At 37.2% G+C, this 17,371-nt stretch overlaps 1 protein-coding gene across 5 annotated transcripts in view; it reads right to left on the minus strand.

Annotated features, from left to right (window-relative positions):
* Positions 1 to 17,371, minus strand: part of MAST2 (microtubule associated serine/threonine kinase 2) — a 186,746-nt gene that overhangs the window by 128,609 nt on the left and 40,766 nt on the right. For 2 of the 5 annotated variants that reach the window (XM_083867708.1, XM_083867706.1), the window contains exon 1: positions 8,519 to 9,080. The exons of the other annotated variants lie outside the window; for them this stretch is intronic. In XM_083867708.1, coding sequence (XP_083723834.1) covers positions 8,519 to 8,557 — 39 coding nt within the window. In that variant the 5' untranslated portion in view covers positions 8,558 to 9,080. Of the gene's footprint in view, positions 1 to 8,518; positions 9,081 to 17,371 lie in introns of those variants that run through there. 5 annotated transcript variants of the gene reach the window in all.

Raw genomic sequence — 17,371 nt, forward strand, 5'->3', positions numbered from 1 at the left:
TGCTGCTGAAAGCTGTATGTAAGGGCATGGTTTTTCTTTAGTATTTCATTTTTATCAGTCCCAATGGTACTACATTGGATTCTATGTTGTATTATGCCTTAACAAAAATGATTTTACTACATCACTCCATCATCTGTCTAAACTTAATCAAGCACAACATTGCTTTCTGAAGGTCTACAGAAGTCTCATGTCCCTGAGGGGCTTTCTTCATGGTAGCCACTTTGGAAGAAAAATATCAGCTCAGGAGTGTCAAACTCTCAAAATTTACAAGCAGGCAGTCACCAGCACACAGCAAAACTGTCCCAGATTATAAAATTGTTTTAAAAAAACTTTAACGTTTGCTCGTTTCGGTACAAGAAGCTTGGGGTGCTATTTCATAAATAAATGTTTTGAAACAAAGTGCAACAGAACTGCCAGGTTTAAATTTGGTCCACAGAGTTTTAAGGCAGGGCCTACCAAAACAGTAAACGAGCTCAGAGCAGTAAGCTGCCTGACATTCACATTTGAAAGAGGAAAAGATAAAAGCTAGAAAAACAAATGGTAAACGACTGGGGACCATTAGAGAGAATAAACTGTCAGCCCACAGCCTTTGCAACCTGAAATCAATCTCAAATGTAAAATCACTCATGTCCGTGTTTAAGTCACCTCCAATCTCTTTCTTGCCCATAGCTCACCACAATCCATTCCTCCAGCCTTTAAATTTATCCGCATTGTTTAGGGTTTTAAGATCCTAATTGCCTCCCAACAGGCACCTCACAATTAGCCCCCCCAGGAGATCTCTCTACCAGTCAGCACACGTTTTTTCCACCTTGGCCAAACTGCTCACTATAATTATGAAAAATGAAGCAAAACTACGAACAAAAGGAGATCACTACATGAACCTACAGGGGAAAAAACCAGCGTAACACTGGAAGCACTCAGGAGCACTCTCAGGGCCACAGGTTTGCTGGGAGGTGATGCCATGGGCTTGGCTTGCTCCATTTCAGACACGGCAGCCTGGAGTCATCCCCAGCGTGAACAAGGCACAGCTCATGGACCAGTGGAGCAGAAAAGGCCTTTTTCACAGAATACACCAACCTACCCCAGTGACATCTGATATCATTTCTTTTTTTTTTTGCTGACAGTACAAGTGACATTTATTAGCCTATGCTGATGTAAAATAAGTGATAAATGTCAGAGGCAATTAATATTTTCATCTTCTGAGGAAAGTAATTTAAAAGTAATTATATCAGGTTACAGTTGTTTAAGCTCTGCCATACAATAGGTAATATTTATATTCATCTTCATTCCAAACATGGTTTTATCACACTAATATCCAAGAGCATTCTGAATAGAGAAACCTTTGGCTACAAAAGCATTTGTTGTGCTTCAAGAATTTGATTTAAAGGGAGCATTTCCATTAGCTAAATGAGTCATTTATAGATTTGATTTATAGATTTGACCAGGTAAAAACAAAGCTGAACCACTTTCCATCCAGAGAATGTATTCATAGATTATGTGCTGATAACTCCAAAGCCTGGATTTCAAAGATTTATATATATATATATATATATCATCTCTAAAAAGAAACAATACAAAACCATAAATGCAATTATCTATTTAAGAAATAAGAAATACATTCAAAAGACAGCAATGACATCTATCAGGAAGCATTCTGCATAGAAAGTCGAAGAGTAAACCTTTAATTCACTATATTATGACATGCCTGCAGTACTTCACCCAAAGCCCCACAGCAGACAACATGTCAGGATGCATGGAAAAATGGACCTTATTACCTTCATACATATCAATAAAATTGATATTGGAGAACAGTTATGGACAGTAAGGCTGAATGTTAGAATAAAGACCATCAAAATCTGAAACAACTGAATACTTTTTACTGGATCTCATTCTTGATCCTTGAAACAAAAAAGAGGAACTTCAAGGTTTAATCATTTATGTAAAATATCATGTGTTATATATTTCTACTATAGTATACAATAATTAAATTCAAGCTGAAATTAGCTTTCCGACATGGAATATACTTTTATACTCTGAATCACAAAACTACTAAGTGTGATTCACAGCAAATCTTTAAATAGAGATGATGATTTCAAAGCTCATAAGCCAAGTTTCAGGAACTCTGTTGCATTATTTACAGTACAAACCCAATGTTTTCACGAGATATGAGTAAAGTGAAAATTCCTATTTCTAAAGCATACCTGCTTCCATTAAGCCTACTCTAACAAATCATAATGGCTTGGGTAAAGCAATTTAACACAAAATAAGAGGACCAACTGATAAATCATATAGGAAATACTGCCACATATTTACAACTGACTTTAAATGTCTCTTGACATTTTAGAGAGCCTTTTCTAGGTGTTACTAAAATACTGCTACTCCTAAAATATTTTCCGTCATTTATGTGACCACTATCCACAAATATTTAGAATGCAAAGATAATTGATATTTATCCCTTGAAAACACAAGAAGACTACCTGTTCCCAATCAATAGTGATAGTTTTTCAAAATTAGATTTTTTTCACTTGGCATGTTTTAATTAGGTTTCCTTTTACAAAATAATTTATTTAAAAAATTAAAAAACGCCACCACCACACCATCACCATCTTTCAATGTATTTGAGAAACCAAAGAGGCAACCATAACCAGCAGAACTGACAGGAAAATAAAAAATTGCTCTAACCAATTTCAACTTCCAGGCTGATGACATAAGCCTAGAAGCAAAATACACACTGCCTCACTGCAGGACATTTCTTCTCATTAAAGAGGTAAGTGGGTCTGTGTAAGCAGTGAAGACTATTAAAGATAAGCAGATTAAACACCAGTCTTGCAGCATGGCAGCATTATGTTATGTTGCTAGGCTGGAGAACTGGTTTCCCTTTAAGATTTGGGATTTCCAGCATTAAGCAAGTACAAAATGCAGTGATATTAACACCAGTGAAACATGCCAAGTGGCTGATGGTGAGGAGGAGAAACACTCCCACTCTACACAGCAACCCCTGTCACCAGCAGCAGCAGCAGCAAACACCATTCATGGCAACAAGCAAACCCATCTGACATGTCCAAGCCAATGAAATGTATGAAACAGGTATTACTGTTTGTCTTTGGGAAGGATCCATCCATCCAGCATTTCCTTAGGCTCAGGTTCACACACAGAGATCCATTCTTTCATGCAGTCACCTGCTAACAAAACCTTTCTTCCTGAAGCAGTACAATTAATTACTGGTATTTTTATCTTTTCTCACACACAGTCTGAAAGTAAAAAGTTTAGCGCAGCTTTACAAGCATTCACAAAGTCCTTACTGACAAACTGAAAGCACTTATTTAAGCGTAACTACAGCAAATTATCAAACCAATTTAACAATACCCTGAAGACAGCAGCTAAATGCCATCTTTTCTGCCTGAGCAAACCATTTAACCTTTTATCCTTGTCCATATTTCGAGGACTTTTTATTCTAACGAGGTTTCACATTCTTCCCTTGGTATATTTTCTAGTATCCTCAAAGTGAATGCCAGAAGTATTTGCTCCCCAAATTCAGTTCCCTTCCCTACTCCATTGCCAAGCAGACCACAAGCACCAATCCTGAAAAATCCAACCAGTGGGAAAGCTCACATGCCCAAAAGACATCCAGCAAAAACCCACAAGGTTCCATACCAGTGTGAGCATGAATCCTCACTCCTACAATGAGATGTAACATACAGACTTCACAACAATCCATCTTTCCAGGTTGTGCCATTCAGCATCCCAGCACAAGATAACAACAGACTCATCGAATAAAACTTCACAGGTTTTTCCCACTGACTTTAGTCAAAACAAGTTGCTCATGACTGATCTAGTTAATGAATTCTAGCATCCATTCATCTGTAGTGAGAGTTCCCCAATTCTTCTCAGCAGAAGACACAGCACATTGCCCAGACAGTCTGGACACCCACAAACCTCTACCAGAGCGAGGCCATTTCCCTTCTCCACACAGGTAACACCAATGCACATCCCACTCCTCCTGTCAGCTGCCAATTTTCACAGAAGCTAAAGAACTTAGACTGTCTTTTAAATTAATTTCAGATGCTGGAAATTTACTGAGGGAACAGGAACCAAGCCTGAACATAAATCCTGACTCTTTCAGAAGCCGACCTGAAAAAATTGTTTTTCTTAAAATAATGTTTTTAAAAAGAAAACTGGTATGCACTTTCTGGTATTCTAAAATGAGTTTAAAATTTCAGTATCTGAATAAATAATTTTTATTTATCTTCTCATGTTATCACCTCTTCCTCAGATGTCAGTATAAGAGGTGACTGCCTACATCATCACTGTTGGAAGCTCCTCAGCAGATATCTGACCTGTGGGTTCAGTTATGTTCCTGGTAAATCTGTGAGCAGTATAAAATAAGTCTTGTTAATATATTTCCCATAGCAGATTCCCCTGTAGCACATAGCTCCAAAAACTCAAATCCAAGAGACTCATCTGAAGATCTTTACAGGTATGTCTGCGTGCATTTTCATACTAAACTTGCAAAGATGACCTTTAGTTTAAAATGTAGATACTAATTACTTAGTTAATGTATATTTCAGAAGATTTTTAAAAGCAGAACAGAAAAATCGAATTTTGAGTCCCATTCAGAGTCTCCCTTCACTGTGAACAACTTATACATCTTTAGAGAGCAATTTCTACTTTAATTTTTTATAAAAATACTGTAAAAAGCAACATCCTTACTATCAGTATTTTTATCAGATCTTGTAATGAGCTTTGTAGCCAGCAAAAAATGTCTTCAATAATTCTAAAAGACACTCTAAGAGACAAAACTGAAGAGCTTGTCAGGTTTCAGGGTCTCTAAATTATGGCCAAAGATGAGCCAGAGGAGACTTAAACTGCACAGTGCAGTCAGCCCCCTCTTGTTAAATATATTAAAGCTTAGAGATTCCACTGATTTTCTGATTCCCTTTCCCTATAGAAGAAAACAAAAAAGTGCTCAATCCTTAGAGTAAAATAAATCAGCTCAAGAACAAGTCCACAAAATACTCTGGGATTATACTCTCCATGCCCTATTTACCCCTGGCCCCCAAGAGGAAAATGTTAGATTTATCTTTAAAATTAATGAGTCATTCTTCTGGTGGGGTGGGAGGCATGGTTTTTTATATATGTTATATTTTAGCCAAACATGCTGTGCAGTAGAAACACTAGCCAAGATAAGCACATTCAAGTCCTGTGATGCTTTTGAGTTTGTCTTTCAGATCTCCACTGAACCCAGCACAAAAGTGGTTCCACAAAGTAAACTGCCTAGTTGAAATTAGCTCAAATTTCAGCAGAAAATGAAAGGGAGCTATCACACTATAAGAAAAGATGGATGCAAGGAACTGTGGTGCCAATGTCCAGCCACATCTGAATACTGCTCACATAGCACAAATGCAGAATATAAGCTGTGTGCCAGTATCTGAAATTTGGAATATCACACTCTCCATTACTTTTCTTACTTGCATTCATTCATCACGATTTTGGGGATAGAAACTGCAATTTCTTGCATGTGTGAGAAGAGTAAAACCACACATGCCCCAGTTTCCTGCAATGCAAAATAAACAACCCCACAATTTCCTAGTAAGAGGATGTTCAAAATAGCAGTTCATCTTCACAGAGACTACTGCTATGATCTGCACAAAAATACCAGCAACAAATGTACAGGGAACAGTAACAACCTAGGTAGCCTCCTAATATTTGTGGCTACATCACAATGCATTTTATGTAACACCAAATAACTTAGAAATCCAAATACAGATCTCTGTACAGTGCAGCAGAAACCGCTTTACCACTTACAGCTCCACCATTTAGCACCTGTCCCTAGGCAGTAATTTATGCCAAAAGTCCAAGTTCATTACCTAAAATGAAAGCCTAGAAATTAAATTAATATTCCATTATTAGAAGCTCTTTCTCAGCCTTTTCTCAATACTATTGCACAGCTATGCCACACTGGGAGCATGCTATATTTATAAATATATAGTTACATGTATACAGAAAATCTGATTTGCCCTCCTGGACTTCAAATTTCCACACATTTCACCACTACAAATTTGTAGACTAAATTTGTGGCACCGAACAGGATCCAACAAAAGCAGACTGAACAAATGAAGAAGGTGATACAGAAGGGCCACATTCCAGTATATTGACTTTGCATGAAGGAACATTCCTGCTCCTTTAGGTTATCTGCTTTCTCTAGCCCACAGCTATTTACTGCAGGGATCAGGGCTGAGGGAGCTCCCCAAGGAGACAAAGTTATCACAGTGTTGGTATCACAAGCATTTCAGGTGATGGAGGTAAAAGGAAGCATAAGGAAAACGTGTACATTTGGAAAGTGCCCTGCACTGAAACATAAAGGAAACAAGATTTTCACAGTGCACACGATTAAGTACCAGAACAGGTGCCAAAAAAGGCTGCAAAATCTCCATCCCTATAGATACACTCAAAACCAGCCTGGACAAGTCCTTCAGCAACCTGATCTAACTTTGGAATTAGCATTGCTTTGAGTGGAGAGGTTGGATTAGAGGACCTAATTTGGGCTGTGATGTTCATTTTAAAAGCCATCAACATCCAGTTTGAACTAAGAAACCATTTTTTTTTCATCAGTGGCCTTTCAAACTAGAATCACCAAGCTCTCAAAGGGAAGTAGTTAAATACATTGCCTTGGCAATATATTTATATACCATCACTTCTTTTTTTTCTTGGTTTTTAAAGTTGAAATTGACTATAAAATGGTCATTTTTCCAAGCCACAGTTTCTTCCAAAAATTCAACTCCAAAATACAGAGGAGAAAAAAAAAGATCTAGGATTAACTTCTTTTTGGACATCTGCCTTATTTCCTTATGTCCTTTTAGCCTATTTTCTTAGTTCCTGAAGCATTTTTGATGTAGATATTGATTACACACATACACATATATATATGCATTTACACATACGTACCCAACTGTGGACAGCCAGACCACATCTGGACTGTAAATACTCAAGACCACCAAAATGATGGAATTTCACCATACTACACAGTTAAACTAGGGAAATGCATTCTCATTCCCAGTGGTGTCTTCTGCTGACACTGGTGGACATTTGGGCTCCTTCTACCTCCCTTCCTTTTCCGATACTCCCTTGAAGAATTACCATGAAAACCACTCCCTGACATGTCAAACAGATACAACATCCCCAAGAAATTCTAGGTTCAGAAAAGCAATAAATGGCTTGAAAAAATTTTTGATTATCTGTGGACAGAAACAATCTTCTTGGTTATGAAACTCTGACTAATTAAATATATTGAAAATAAATAAAATTTTATCCAAAAGTTCACCCCCAATTTTACTTATTCCTATATCCTCAGTTATACATAAAGTAAATACAGCTAATTTTATGATGAGGAAATGCACAATTCTAATACACTGTCACCATGGTATATGCAGTACACTGTGTCAAGCTTTTTCAGTAATATTAATAAGCTGGCCAAAAAAAAAAAAAAAAAGGTGAGATGTAGAACATATTCACATAAGGCAACAATTATTTTGTAATTGCCTTAAGGCATCAGCAAGGTATGAGTAACAATATGTTAAAATAGTAAATTTATTTTCCTCAAAGGAAGTTAAACAATGAGACAGGCATGGTTAATTTAATAGGCAACGTTCATGGTCTATAAACAATTACTTATGCTAGCAAGTATGTAATAGGCTATATACCATCCTATTACAATGACAAGGCAGGGGGGACCAGGGGAAGAATATGGTGCTCTCAAGCACAAACCTGTTCCCTGTCCATCTTACACAAGATTTTGGAGCTCGCTCACTTCTAGCTGTATTTATTCCAGCAGTTTTATTCCATTAGCATCAGTTCAGTTATCACACACCACTGACACTGGCACAGATTACTGTTTGTCATACCAGTGCAACTGAGTACAACTTCCACAGCACCAGTACAAAATAAAACTTCATTAGTGTGTTTGAGTTGAAAACAAATTAGAGTATTTATTTCAACAATGACAGTCGTTGAAAGTAAAATATAAATATTATTTGCATTGTTGAATTGCATTCTGGTTTTGGGTTACTGTGCATTTGAAGCAATAAAGAAGCATATGCTGAAAATAAATGAGAATATTCAATCTGCTTTGACATTTAATTTTTAATTAATGCTCAAGTAAAATGGCTACTCTAAGGCAAGTCTGACAAGTCACGTAACAGATTTTTGTATGTATCTGTAAAAATGAAGTTCCAAAAATAAGATAAGCCTCATAGTTTATACTTCACTTCTTACCATAGGAATAGTCACAAAACTATTGGGTATTATCCAAGACATTAAAAAATTATTTTACTACTGCATACAAAATCCTGCTTTTAATTTATAAAATATACACCAGGTGAAAACAGAAAACCTCAAATTCTAGTATCATTGTTATGTACTCAATCAACCTGATCTACACCAAACAACTGTCAGCATTTTTATGAGACTGTCAACATTACAAGCAGAAGAATAAATAAAGGAAGGCTGAAGTTACACTTACCTGCAGCCCTCTTCTTCGAAGAATACTTGAATCATCCATATTTCGAATGCTGATCACTAAAGCCCACTTGCCTCTCACTAGCTTTCCTCTCTAACTATTAAAGAAGTCCATTATTTTCAAACTTTTCTCCCCCTCCCACTCGCCCTCGTCCACTTGCTAAAAATAGGACATGGTCTTTCACTTGCCTGCCATGAAGAACTGCAGCCACGGTCTCTGACTATCTGTATGAAATTTTGCCTGCCTCTTTGTGGCAGATTTAGCAGGTCACATTGGAAAAAATCTGTTCGACTTTCCTAAATCTTTTCAAGGCTGGATGTCTCACTCCCCTCACACACACAACTGTCTACAAATATATAATAATAATAATCCACAACTCCACGTAAGGCCAAAGAGAGGAATTTAATTCAGATCCCATACACAGATATTTTTGTTTTGTTTCAATTTACTTGAGCTGTTATAAGGGATCAGTAAACTAAAACAGCTGCATTCATTTACTGTGTATAATAAGCTCACAAAATCCAGGTCACATTTCCTTTAAAAAACACACAGTCACGCTAACTAAAAAAGCAATACTGTGGGCACACAGGATGCTACACTGGCACACAAAATACAGAAAAATCTCACTAGGAAAACCACAGAAATTTTATTTTTCCCAAATCTAAAAAAATTCCTTTACTCCTTTGCAAGACAAAGCAACTGCCAGATTCTTCAGATACTGTCAGACATTCTTTTGTTTCTGCTATCTCTGAGGTATGCTGGGCTCCTCCATGCAGCAGGCACGGCACATTCTTCAGCTCATTGCTGAGATCTTGCCACTCTCATGTGCTGAAGGCTCTGGAACACATGTTGCAAGTTCTGAACATTTAAGAATTCATTCATCTATTCATCACTGACAGAGCTGTCTGAAGTAGCCCTTCCCTCATCGTCATCCATGGCAAAAAGGCACAGGGGGAGGAAAAAAAAAAGAAAAAAAAGGAAAGAGCACAGTTCAGCTGAGGCTTTTTCAGTCTGTCCTGCAGTTTCTGTTTTCCAGCTACCTTCACACAGACAACTCCAGCAAGGTCAAAAAGGGCTTTGCCCCTTTAGGTCCATTATGCCAGTGCCATTTTAAAACATGAGCATACAGCATGTGTTGAAAAATAAAACAACAACAATCCTTCTAGCTATACCAAACAGCATTCCAGTAAAAACAAAAATCTAGGTATGTTCATCCCAGTATCACTTAAATTACCGAGCATGTCAAGAAGTCTTTGTCCTACACATGCCCTTTCTAGATTAAAAAGGAAAAAAGAAAATCTTGCAAATATAATGAACAACCCACTGCCGCAACGACCTTCAATTTTTTAGCAGAAAGCTCAAGCAACAGATTTCACCTCCTGACAAAAGCTTAGGAAGAGTCTATTTATAACTTCTGAATACAAACACTGTATTTAAAAAAGAACCTAACTTCAGACTCTGAAGGCTTTCATGAGACACATAAATCAAACTCCATGGAGAGCTGTGTTTAGGAGGGGATTCAGCCAGGCATCCTCCAGTGTGCAGAGGCACCAGCCCAGCCCGGGGCTGCCCAGCACAGCTCGGTGCAGCTCCTGCTCCCACAGTTTTGACAGCTGCAAGCCAAAAGGAGTCTCCGCACAAGCACACAGGTTGGCGGTGCTTAAAGGAGCGGAGATTTACACGGAAATCTTTAGCTGATCTTCATGCTAAGTGACCCAGTCACATGAGCTGAACGCATCATTGTAAAGTCAGCTGAAAGCAGATACAACTCAATCCCATTCACCAGGCTGCCTTTTTTTTTTTTTTTTTTTTTTTTCCCTGATCCTCTGCGGAGCCAGTGTGGTCTTTTATTGAGAGTGGCTAATAAATCCTCCCGCTGCCGTCCCTCCTTCCATCCATCTGCCGTTTTACACAGGCGAATGCCGAGTGAGGGCTGCAGCGCCTTTGTGCGCTCCGGAGAGGGCAGGAGCTCATTTGCATGGAGCCTACTGTACCATATAAAAACCTGCGCTAGTGAAAACAACTCCATGAGCCACTTCATTTTAAAGGAACAGCATCTTCTTTTGCAAATGGGGATGGGCAACAGCGAGCCAGCCGCAAAACTCTGCGGGAGAACTTAAGGATGTGTCACCGGGGGGAACAGCAACATAAAAATACACATTAAGCCACTTTTAAAAGCACACGGGAACGTGAAATGATCATAGGGCTTCACTGTGATAATATTTATGACGGATTTCAATATCATTTCTTGTATTTTTCCATCAAATAAGCTTCCTCAGAAAAAAATACAAAATCCTAACTTCAGTAATCAGACATTAGTACTATACAAATTCCATCTTTACCTAAGAAAATCTCATAGAAACAAAACATTTTGGCATGCATGCTCACATACATTACATGCACCTTGCAATTTATTTTAGTCTATAATAGCTTTTAGAAATATTTATATTAGACCATGCAATAACCAGATCATTGATCTTACCTTTTCTAAGGCCACCAGCATTAAACAACACATTCTCTGAGAGGAATCAAGGCATCTTAACAATCATGCAACAGCATTCCCATTGTATTCTCCTCCTAAATCAACCACTAAATGAAAATAAGCCAGATAACAGTAGCATATAACCATAACTTATTTCCATAACATAATTGGGAGCGTTCTTATTGGCACATATACATCTAATCCTTCCTGGATTATTTACTGTAATATTCAGACATTGCCAATTCTCAATATGTCTTCACAAGTGACTTGTAATTGATTGAGGCTGGCATGAGTCTCAAAATACCATGAGAGTCATCTGTGCTCTTCCAAATTTCAAGCTTTCTTAGGGAGGATGCTTTCAAATTGGCTGCCTGCCACACTTCCCCAGTTTCTGGGGTAGAGAAGCCAACTGGGGCTGCTGGAAGAAAACAACAGGAATGGCTTTTCCTCCAGCTTCCCTGTGCCCTTCCCTTCCTCAGTGCAAGCAATGTTTATTTAAATGTCAGATCAAAAACCACCACCAAAACATCACAAATGAGGTGAACCACCTTTTCTTCCTTTCTATTTAACTGTCCACTCTCCTTTTTTCTTCCTTCAGCAAAATCTACCACAGAAAATCAATGATGGAAGAGGATGGGAGAAAATACTTAAGATCAAACTAAAACAAGCTAAGGACAAATGGAATTTAAAGCAATTCTCTGACATGGAAATTTATTTTTTTTTTTTTACTAAATACTACCTTTAGAAATTTAAATTTACCCATCATTTCACTAAAAGATTACACCACCCTTAAACAGTGATTTTAATATCCTAAAAGGTCTGCACGTAAGTCTTCAATTAGAGATGAGAAAGTATTTGTATAAAACATTACACTAAGGGGTATATTACTGAAAGATATTAAAGAAACCAAAGGACACTAAATGTAATTTTATCAATTAAATATAATATCAATTAATTATATAGAAAGTTAATTCTAGAAGAAATTTCCCAAACTGTTTCCAGATGCAGGCAACCCTTAAGAAGGGTCTAACAAAAAACCTGTTTATTAGGGCAGAAAAAATCAAAATAAGGAGGTCATGTAATACTTGAATCCTTTAAGAATTAGAATACCTACTTTAACACTCAACTTCACTAAAAAAAATTTGGAAGGAGGATTAAAAGAGGGAATTCAAAGTTGGTTCACCAACTCCTAACTCAATTGAGCTCCTAACTCAATTCTTCCTCCATCAAATTTACAAACTGGGAGAAAATTTGCTTTGCTCTGCAGCAACAAGGAAAGAGAAAGGGTAGTGCAATATTGGGATCTCCTGGACATAATCCAACCAATTCCTGTTTAGCTGCAGCGCTCTGAAAAAGCTCTGAAAAAGTTGAATCTTGATTTGAAGACATCAAGAAATGGAAAGAGGCATGAACTTCCAGTATGTTCCTGCAAGGATTAGCCTGATAAGTAGGGAAGGGCGGTTTATCAGCTTGCCAATACTGGGGTGAATTAAAGGAGGCTAAGAGCAATTTCCAAAGAAACAAAAGGAGGTACTGCTTTACACAGCAGTCACATTGAGCTATTTCTTGCTGTAAAAGGCCAGAGGGGAAAAAAAAAATCACAAGCATGGGCAGAAGTATTTGGACAAATTCATTGAAGAATCTGCCAAGAACTCTTAAAAGAGTGAAACACACTGGAGCTGACCCAGAGTCACAAACAGTTACAAATATTCTGGGAAGAGACTCTGCCTTAGACACCTGCTATCACAGATCAGGCACTGGGCTCAGCCAGTGTAATCATTCCATGGCTTTATTTAGGTAGAAAGTCCAAAGGTAGTGCTTGCTGAAGACAACAGTGTCTTGCATCCTAAAAGGCATCAATTCCAAAAAGGAACAAGGTGTAACAATGAATTTGTAAACTGAAAAGTAATTCTAAAAATAGTGTGTAGCTACAACAGTACAAGGATGCTCTAAACAGACCAAGAGAACTTACACGACAGAAATTAGTGCTATTGTCTCTAGATATGATATTGATGACATCACCATAGAAAATCATGTCTGTTGTCTGTATTTTGAGATGAATATTGACAAAATGAAAGGTCCAAAATAAATGTTTCCAGGGTAGAAAAACATAAGGGTTAAGAGACTTTAAGAACTCCGTCTCCTTTAATTATCCCAGGAAAGGCCACATGTATGACAGAACACTGAAGAATATTAAGAAGACCTGGAATTTTACTTTTTACACACTAGACAGCAACCAACCCTATGTCTCAGAGGTCTCTAGGAGGAGTCTGTGCTTGGATTCTGGTCAGCATTTTACCTCTTTTGATAAGAAATCTCATTCATGCTGATTCAGACCCCATTCCACTGCCTGCTACCAAAATCTATCACTTCTCTGTCTTGTAGAAGAAAAAAAATCTGAGAGGTCAGAACATTTCCAAGGTGAAAATGACAGGAGTTTTCCATCTATTAACTTCAGTATAATCAAAACAACAATTCTTTCAGCTATTCTGTAGCCCACAGGTTTTTCAAATATCATCAGTAGAAGATGACCAAGGACAGACCAATTTCACAGTCAGACAAGCAATGACCACAGGAAGTCACTCAGAAGTCGTACAATGCATTTTACTAAAGCATAATTGAGAACTCCTGAATAAGCTATTATCATATTACACACGTTTTCTACTCACCAAAGCAACTGCAAAGGGGGGTAAATAAGGAGTCTGTATCTACTATATTAGAGAGTGCATTTACATATGCACAAAGACATATCTGTGCAGAATCACGTGGCTCATCTCCGAGCTGTGTTCAGTTTGCATATTGTATTTTCTATGCTGAACATAAACTACTTTCTACCTATCTTAAATTGTAACTCATATTTGAAGTATGACTCAATATCCATGAAAAAAATAAAAATTAACTAATATAAAGCAAGTAATTTTGCTATCCCTAGTCATTTCAGGTTCTTGGCACTGCATCCTGACATCTTTTGTGGTTTATACCATTGCATCAGAATTGAAACCTACCATTACCATAAAAGCAAAACCAGTGAAGGTCATCTTGGCAATCAAATCATCACACTGTGGATCAAAATTGTCTGTGCTGTCTAGAATAGCTTACGTGAATCCAATAGCTGCACTCCTTAAACTCAAATCTCCAGAGGTTCAAGTCCACTTATACTGACCACTTAAAAAGTTTTGATATTTCATATTAACTACAAAAAAAACCAGAAAGTCTCTCACAAACCAGGGCCCCATCACTGGAGACACGGTGTGAAGGATGTCAGCACTACACAAAAGGATGATATTGTGATGAACACAAATTCACGTTTTGCCACACAAAGAGAGCTCCTATCCAAAAATCAGGCTTAAAAGACCAACAGCTTTTCTGTTTTCTGCAGCAAGATGCAATGTTTTTAATTACATATTTTATTATGAAGGAATTTTTTGAACCAATGCCCTGATCTAAAATACTGAGATTCAAAATTTACGTTTTTCGTAATTCCTAATTCATTATAGTTTTTACTCTATTTAATCAAAACTATAAGCAACAAGACATCAAGCTGTGGGAAACTTTAAAACTGTAACATTTCCTTACATAACATATTGTCTGGTGGGGGAAAAAAGATCACTTTCCAAAATTTTATAAGCTGACAACTTCAGTGGATTTTTTTTTTAAGTCTTTGGTAACATTTATCCATGCAAAAAAATGAGCCAAATGTTTCGCTGTCAAACTGAAACTAAAGTGCTTGGGGCTTTTTTATTTATTTTGATCAAGCTGTGTTTATCTGGAGATTTAAAAAACGTGTCTCTTCGAGCTACACTGACAGACTACTGAAACCAGGAAGGTTGATGAGGTAACTTGTTTAAAAAAAAAAAAAAAGAAGAAAGTAAAAAACCCACAACTTGGCAGCCAACCTAAGGAAACTCGCCTGACAGCTTGTCTGAATTTCTTCTGGATGTCTTGCCTATTTACAAGATTCAGTTTGATAAAGTAAGACCTTTGGAGCAAAGCTGTGCATTAGCAATGAACCACAGCAGGAACTCATCCTGAACTGCCGCTTATGAGGCTTGGTCCTAGAAAAAGAAACGCTGAAAAAATGTCTAAAATCCTCAAGGTTTTTACACAATACTCAGGCTTTCACAGCGCATTTTCTGTTCCCAGTTTGTTAGGTTTAGATCCCTGGGCCAGACTGCCCCATCCCCCACATGCAATGCCTTATGAAAGGCGGCACTCCCACTCATCTTCCATACAAATGTAAATTTGCTGCCGACAGGGCTGGAGGAAAGAGTTCATTCATCTACAGACCAACTGCTTCCATACTGTACCAGAGAAGGGACATGCAGAAGAGACAGCAGCTTCCAGGCAGAGCCTTGGCTCCAGATAACATCTTTGGAAAGGAATCTCCAATTAAATTTAATGTTAATAGAAAATGTTGGATTTACTAAGCAAATTCATGTCTTGAACTGCCATTAGAAGAGAATGGAAATCAGCTTCTCTCATGTTACATTTCAAATACAATGCCATTTTTAGAAGAAATGTGGTTTTGATAGGCAGGAAAACCTTTTTCAATATAGGCTGCAAATTTAAACCCAAAGAAAATATAATTTCTGTTTACTAAACATTTGATGACATTACCAAAATAAAACTTCTCGTACTTTATTATAAGACAACTCTCATGCTTCAGATGTTAGGAGTTAAACCTCAGCAATTAATAATTCCAAACAGAATGGCAACAAACCCAAAGCTCAAGGACTCAATACCAACTTGTGTGTTTCCCAAATGAATCTATTGACATTTACTGAAATGTTTATGGAAACAAAGCCTGTAGTTTCAAGAATCCCACAGGAAAGACATTATGAATCCAGTTAGCCCAGGAGCTATTTTGCCCGAGAAACTGGCTCTCTGAAGCTACAAATTACAGATGCACCTCATATCTCATAGAAACACACACTGATAAATACTCCCAAAATTTTACTACACACAAAAGATTTCCTCCACCATCCACGCTCCTGACTGTCAGTGCCCTTCCTGCAGCCTCACCACAGCAGCAGGGGTTTGCATGGACACGCTTCCCTTTTCTGTAAACTCCTCCCAAACTCCTGCTTCCAATTCTTACTTCATCAATAAAACCACATTTAACTTCGAAGTACAAGCTAGGCAATTTTTATAGAAAGATGGCACTTTTTGTCTAAGAGTTTCACTAAAGAGTTTTAAGGACAACAAATTGCAAAGGTATGAGACTAAACCAAGCTGTATTTCACTTTATCTTCCTCCCACTTGTATCTGTAGGATATTTGTCCTTTTGGACATTCATTTCATCAAAACAAACACTTGATGTTTCATCAGACAAGGAACCTCTTCTATTACACTGGTAAAATAGTTACAAACAATGATTCACACTGTCATACACACTCATTAGGAAAAAAGCCATGAAACCAAACAACTGCTCAGAACAGTCTAAAGCACTGAATATATTTTTCCAACTTAATCCACATACAATTCATTCCAATGTATCATGAATTTTAACTTGGTTTCCAGCTGACATTAAAGTGCTTAAACAAGACTCTAAAGGTTGTACCATTTTGCTGGCTAAGACCAACATGATCTACATTCAAACACTGCCTTTGAAATAAATACTTGAAGATAAGCAAAAACATTTGGAATTAGAGGGCTTTATTCTCTCCTACTCTCCTTGTTTATACCTGACTAAGCTTCCATCGATATCTAGGGAGACATCTCACAGCAGTTTTTTACTGATGGATTCTGACAGGTTTTTATTCTTCCGTTTCTGTTCTCAGACAAAACTTTGCTATTGATTTCTCACAATTTTGTCATCTCCTGAAAGTGCTGGACAAGTTAAAAGCTTTTTTATAGACATCCTTTTTTTCCTGACATTTATCCACTAAACTTGAACAAAAACTGAAAGAAAGATAAAAAGAATAAATTCATTCCAGATTTCAAAGATTTATGGTACAATTATAATTTTTTTCAATTCTCTCTTTTCTCTGGGATCTGCATTAGACCTCCCATTTTTATGAATTCTCCTGGTTGGTGGGTTGGTTTTTTTTTTCATTTGATAGCTATTTTTCATTTTAAAAAGAGACACAATAGTAATTCGGCAATTTCTCAAACTTTTTTTGGTATTTTTTAATAGAACCATTTACATTCAATCAGAGGAGAGGAAACAAAAGACAGTTAAGCTGTTGACTTAAAAGATTCAAAGAATATTTCTCACAGGCAAAGTGTGACTATAATTATTTTAAAAGGCATGGGAAGACATGTCTCCTTCCATAAAAGCAGCAAATAAAAATGCTTGGATTTCAAATTAATAGGGAAATATATATGTTTTACATTTCTTGATACATTTACATTTTTCTCCAAATTATATTCAA

This window comes from Zosterops lateralis (assembly GCF_965231275.1).
Source record: "Zosterops lateralis genome assembly, chromosome: 9".
NCBI classification, from domain to species: domain Eukaryota; kingdom Metazoa; phylum Chordata; class Aves; order Passeriformes; family Zosteropidae; genus Zosterops; species Zosterops lateralis.